This window comes from Tasmannia lanceolata, unplaced genomic scaffold, assembly GCF_043159265.1.
Source record: "Tasmannia lanceolata isolate RefF3 unplaced genomic scaffold, GAP_Taslan_0.1 ptg000008l, whole genome shotgun sequence".
In the NCBI taxonomy this organism is placed as follows: Eukaryota; Viridiplantae; Streptophyta; class Magnoliopsida; order Canellales; family Winteraceae; genus Tasmannia; species Tasmannia lanceolata.
The window spans coordinates 18,252,719-18,258,907 of record NW_027518685.1 but is presented as its reverse complement, the minus strand read 5'-3'; the positions used below and the strand labels follow the sequence as shown (position 1 = coordinate 18,258,907).

Genomic DNA, 6,189 nt, shown 5'->3' with positions numbered 1-6,189 from the left:
ATGATTCTAATCCTTCGATCCGTAGATCGATTGCACATGATATAAAGCTATATAGATCGAAGAGTTAGGATCATCCTATGGCGATAATCCATAGAGTACAACCTATATTTGTTGGCGCCCACCAAATGAACGGTTTAGATCATGCAATGAAGTGGGCCTATAGTACTTTTTCAAAACTACTGAACTTCACCCACAAGTAGCATATATTCTCAGAGAGGGCTGTTGGCTGTTGCATGAGAGAGAGCAGCGAACTGATTAATTAAATGAATAAGGCAAAATCTCTCATGCGACATTGAGCCGCGGAATCCCTTTTTACGAAAATCGCTAGCAAATCCTTTTTAAAATAAAGACCAAAAAATAAGGGAAAAATACACTTAGATGTGGTTTCAGACACATTCAACTTAACCCCTAATGTTTACCCCTAATGTTTAAAAGGTTATAAGTAGACCCCTTGTGGTTTCAATTTATGTAAGGTAGACCCCCTCAGTTGACGGCTCGTCCACAGATTGAAGGGTTTGGATGATCCTATGGAGTTTATTTTTTGGGCACACCCTATGTCAGGGCCCATCAAATGAATGCTTTGGATCATCCAAACAATGTGGGCCCGTACCCGAATCCAAACACTACCAAAACACAGTGGGCCCACTCCATTGGGAGCAAACAGGAAAGAAAAATCCAAAGGATTTACTGAAAACATCGACCTCTCCTCAACGATAAGAAAAATCATCCCAAAAATCCAGTCATCGATACTCTCTCCTCTTACATCCACAAAACCCCTCAAATAAATACCTCCCTCTTTCAAACAAAACTTAGGAGAAACAATACCAAAACCCATAAAATTTTAAATCACCCCTCTTTCTGTGTCTTGAGACTATTATTATTCATAATGGCTTCTGCAACATCACCCACCACTCTATCCCTCCTCCCCTCCTCCTCCTCATCCTCCTCCTCTTCCAACCACCGCCCATCCACCCACGTGTCATCTTCTTATCGCCTCCACGTCACCGGCCTCCGAGCCTCGGCTCCGGTCGTCCGTCGGCTGGGTTTTTCTGGCGTGGCAGTGGACCCACTACTTGCTCTCCACGTGGCTTCGAGATTGAGCAGAAATGGGCGGGGCCCACGTGGGGTTGTGAAGATGGTGAAGAAGAGTGTGGGAGATCTGAGTGCTGCAGATTTGAAGGGGAAGAAGGTTTTTGTGAGGGCAGATTTGAATGTGCCTCTTGATGATAATCAAAACATTACTGATGATACTAGGATCAGGGCTGCTGTTCCTACTATTAAGCATTTGATCGCCAATGGGGCTAAAGTCATCCTTTCTAGCCATCTGGTGAGAATACTTATATGTTCTTGATATTTGGGTTTTTTTGGTGTTTTTAATCTGGGTATTTTGCTGGTTTATTGGATTTGCATATGTTTTTAAATCTGTTTATTTGAATAGGGTTTTCTTCTATTTTTCGTTCTTTTTTTTTTTTTCCTGATTTGGGTTTTGTTGTTTCTTTTTATATGGGTGTTTGGGGTTTTTGTGGGGTTTGCATGTGTTTTTTTTTTTTTTATTTCCTGATTTGGTTTCTTGGTTTTTTAGGGATTTTGAATTGGGATTTGTTGTGTTTTTTTATATTTTTCGTTATTTTTTTTTCCTGATTTGGGTTTTGCTGTTTTTCTTTGGTATGGGTGTTTAGGGGGTTTGCATCTGTTTATAGTTTTATTTTGCTGAATTGTCTTCTGAGTTGTATTGATGATCTTGTGGTTTGAATGTCATGGGAGTTGCATGTAAGATTGGCGTGTGCTTCTAACTTTAATTTTATGTTTTTAGTTTTCAGCTTCTTTTGAACCCTGTTTGGATTGCAGGAATTTTCTACAAAAGTTTGGAAAGGAAAATTATTTCTAAATTTCTACTTTTTTAAATAGTAATTTTTCTACTTTTTTACACACAAAAGAAGATAATTTGAACCAATCATATTCATTTTTATTTAGAGGGACCTTCAATTTATGAGGTTATTCCTCTAAATTAACTATATTCAAATTATCTTCCTCTAAATTGTCGGAAGGACATTTTTTCCTAAGAATAATTTTCTGTTGGAAATAATTTTCTTGAAATCCAAACATGACCTTACTGTATTGATAGTCTTTTTATGTTTGAAGTTCTGATTGAAGTTGCGTGTGGATCAGTAAACTGTAAACATATGATTTTTTCTGATCTCTTTCTTCCTTTTTCATTTATGTCTTTTTTTGTTTTCCTATTGGGTTTAGGCATCTGTTTTTAAATTAATTTTTTTCTGAATTAGGTTCTTCGTTTCTGGTTATGTTGATGATTTCATAGATTTGAATTTGTCATAGTAGTTGCAGTGAAATTAACATCTGTTTACAAGATTTTTGTTCTTGATTTACCTTTTTTGTGCATTTATTAGAGTTTTGTATCTGAAGTATTTAACTGAACTTATTGAAGTGGCATGCTGATCATTATGTGCTCTGATTCTTCATACTGGGTGTTCGACTTTTCTTTTTCTTCTTTCCTTCCGGTCGTGTTTGAGTTTGTATTGGTTTCTCTTTTTCTACTATTTTTTTCTGTGTTGCTTTGAATTTGATATTGTAATTTGGTTGCAACTTTCTTTTATTACATCGCCTGTAATTTTTGGTTCCGGTACTTAGTGATGCCTGTTGAAGCCATCAATTTCCAGTTTAAAGTTTTTGTATTTGTATATGAATTTGGTTTTACAACCAGGCTAATGATTGTTTTTAATAAAGATTCATTGACTATCACCGATTGTTCTATGTTTCCAATCACTAATCAGTTGTGTGATCTTGTTAGGTTCACTTCACTTTGGACTTACATAACTGTTGGATAATAATCCTCATTCTTTTCTGGATTTTCAGGGACGCCCAAAGGGAGTCACACCAAAATACAGCTTGAAGCCCCTCGTGCCTAGGCTGTCTGAACTCCTTGGCATCAAGGTATGTTGCCTTTGTCTGAAAAACTCTAACACAACTCAGTTATGTTGCTCTTAACACAATGGCTGAGAAGAGGGTTTTCTTCCTTTATTACTTGTATGAGAACCAAACAGGTCGAGAAGGCTGATGATTGTATTGGACCAGAAGTTGAAAAAATGGTGGCTGCTCTTCCAGAGGGTGGTGTTCTTCTTCTTGAAAATGTGAGATTTTACAAGGAGGAAGAGAAGAATGAACCAGAGTTTGCCAAAAAGCTCGCATCACTTGCAGACCTATATGTGAATGATGCATTTGGGACTGCGCACAGGGCACACGCATCAACAGAGGGAGTTACAAAATTCTTGAAGCCTTCTGTTGCGGGATTCCTTTTACAGAAGGTAATTGCTTGTTAACAATCACTCTGAAAATTTAACAACTTTGTTAAAGATTCCAAGCCTTGATGTATTGATCGAAATGTATGTGAATTGATGTTTCGATTGTCTACTCATTTCGTAATACGGCTATATTTTTCTTTTCAAATTGATGCTTTTCTAACACGGGTTTTGTTGAGTGGGAATGTGATGCTTATTTTTATTGTCGTTCTTATTTCAGGAACTCGATTATCTTGTTGGGGCTGTTTCAACTCCCAAGAGGCCATTTGCTGCCATTGTAGGAGGCTCAAAGGTGTCATCCAAGATCGGGGTGATTGAGTCATTGTTGGAGAAGGTTGATATCCTTCTTCTGGGTGGAGGAATGATTTTCACATTTTACAAGGCACAGGGCCTGGCAGTAGGTTCGTCTCTAGTGGAGGAAGACAAGCTTGATCTCGCAACATCACTTCTTGCAAAAGCAAAGTCAAAAGGAGTGTCTCTTTTGTTACCCTCTGATGTTATTATTGCTGATAAGTTCGCCCCTGATGCCAACAGCAAGGTTTGTTCCTTGGGCTCCCATAAATCTTAGTTAAGGACTAAAGTAGTTAGGGTTGAATCATAGAAATTCAAGGGAGATAGAAAGCATTAAATGTGATTAGTATGGGTAATTTTTAGCTGAGTTTGTTCCCCATCAGACACAAATAGAACTGACAGAGCATATAAAATGTTGACCTTTTGTTGTTTCTTTCTGTGCTTTTCTTTTCATCATTTTAAACACTAGTTTACCCATGTAAACTTGATTGGTTTTAGTTGAAGGGGACTCACCTTATTTTTAAGACATTGTTTATATATCTGAATGATTTGTACGATATGGTATCTGCGAGTAAGAAGGAAGAATCGTCTGGTGTTGTGCAGATTGTACCAGCATCTGGTATCCCTGATGGTTGGATGGGACTGGATATCGGACCCGATTCCGTGAAGTCATTCTGCGCTGCCTTGGAAACTACCAAGACAGTCATATGGAACGGGCCCATGGGAGTCTTTGAGTTTGACAAGTTTGCAGTTGGAACAGAGGTATGTACATATGTAATGCATGTATCTATGTATGTTTACACAGGCAACAAAGACTAGGTATTCCTGTAAGGATCTTGAGATAGCGTGGTATCATCTGAAGGCGCTATGTTATCTTGATATTATTTCGGGTAACAATGGTAGATGAACTGAACATGGGGCTCTTTGGATACTCGCCATTGGTCCTTATTTGCTCGCAAACTATTTTAAGTTAAATCTTAGTTGCGAATGGAACATTTGGTGAACCATTAACTATATCATTTCTAAAACTATCAGAACCATTATTTGAAAATAATCATATTTGACTTCAAAACCATTTGCATATAAGACTGTCCACAAATACTTTTTGTGGACATCCAAAGAGGTCCATATCATTCCTCGCACTTTTCTGTACAATTGTATTATGAATTGTCATAGCAACTGATTCTGGCATTCTTTAATTCCAGTCAATTGCAAAGAAACTAGCAGATCTTAGCGGAAAGGGAGTGACAACAATCATTGGAGGTGGGGATTCTGTTGCTGCGGTAGAGAAGGTAGGAGTTGCCGAGGTGATGAGCCACATCTCAACGGGAGGCGGTGCCAGCTTGGAGTTGTTGGAAGGAAAGGAGCTTCCCGGAGTGCTCGCTCTTGATGAGGCTATACCGGTCGCCGTCTGAGGCAAGATTTTTTTTCCTTTTAAAAAAAAAATAATATTTTGCCCACTCTAATTATGTATATGCTTGTGAATTACGAGATCAAATGATTGTGTTTGAAACATAAACAGTTCATGTTGTAGATGGTCAGGATTGATTTTAATAAGAGGACTCTTTCCTTCTACTCTTTCTCCTTGTATTCATGGTGTTGATGCTTTATATATGACTTAAAGGAGTATTCCTTCTAGCAGTGAGGTGAGCGCCCTCTCGGGTGAGGGTCCGAACTGAATGACTAAACGATAGGGAGCCGGCCGGATCAGGAATAAAAAAAACCTATCCTTGAACCGGTACGGGCATGGAGGAAGTGGTCCAATCATAAAATCTAACACTAGCGGTTTTGAGTTGTGTTGATCTTTCAGCGACTAGCAGTTATATATAACAAGAAAACCGCACATGCTATGCCCAAACATTACTAGCGTAAAAAATACATGGTAAGAATAAATTTTTAGAAGGTAAAAATAGTCAAAGTTTAACATGCAAGATATTTAATAGATACAGAGAAATTTACAATCTATAAGCTATTTAATAGATATAGAGAAATTTACATGGATAAATCTCTAATTACTATATCGAAATGATATTTTCGCCCTCTTTTTGCATCCCCGGGCCACCCCCTTTAGTGTAAAAAGAGTAGTCATAAATACACTAGGGAGGCTGAAAATATCACTTCCTTTACTATAAAGAAATTTACATCTGAGGCATTTAATAGTTAAAATATTAAACAATCTGTCTGGCTTAGGAAGAAACTTAACATTCATAGTTCAAAATAGTTTGACATTAACCTGTTCAAGTAATCCAAATGATCAACCTTCGGGTCTTACACAGGGACAGGGATATGCATGTGTACTTGTGACCATTGATCTTGTACACTATCATTGTGGATCATTGTTCTGAAAATTGATTATTAGGAAAGAGCCTTGATCTGGACTATTAGGAAAGAGCCTAATAGTGATTTTACTTAGGCCCTTTCCTTTAAGATTATGACAACCGATTGTGAATGCCAAACCTACAGGGCCTTAAGATTGTGAGAACTTGTTGTGTGAGCCCAATACCGATTATTGGACTCTCAATCGGTCTCACAATCTCAAACGAACAGGGCTTTAGCATTTTTCAAAGCACAATATTTCATA

The 6,189-nt window shown here is 37.9% G+C and overlaps 1 protein-coding gene across 1 annotated transcript; it reads left to right on the top strand.

Annotated features, from left to right (window-relative positions):
- Positions 1–758: 758 nt before the first annotated feature.
- On the top strand, positions 759–5,183 carry LOC143884658 (phosphoglycerate kinase, cytosolic-like). The gene is made up of 6 exons (XM_077388338.1): positions 759–1,327; positions 2,875–2,952; positions 3,063–3,323; positions 3,538–3,855; positions 4,212–4,370; positions 4,814–5,183. The coding sequence occupies exons 1-6, from the start codon at positions 887–889 to the stop codon at positions 5,021–5,023; spliced, it is 1,467 nt and encodes a 488-aa protein (XP_077244453.1). The 5' UTR covers positions 759–886; the 3' UTR covers positions 5,024–5,183.
- The last annotated feature ends 1,006 nt before the right edge of the window (positions 5,184–6,189 follow it).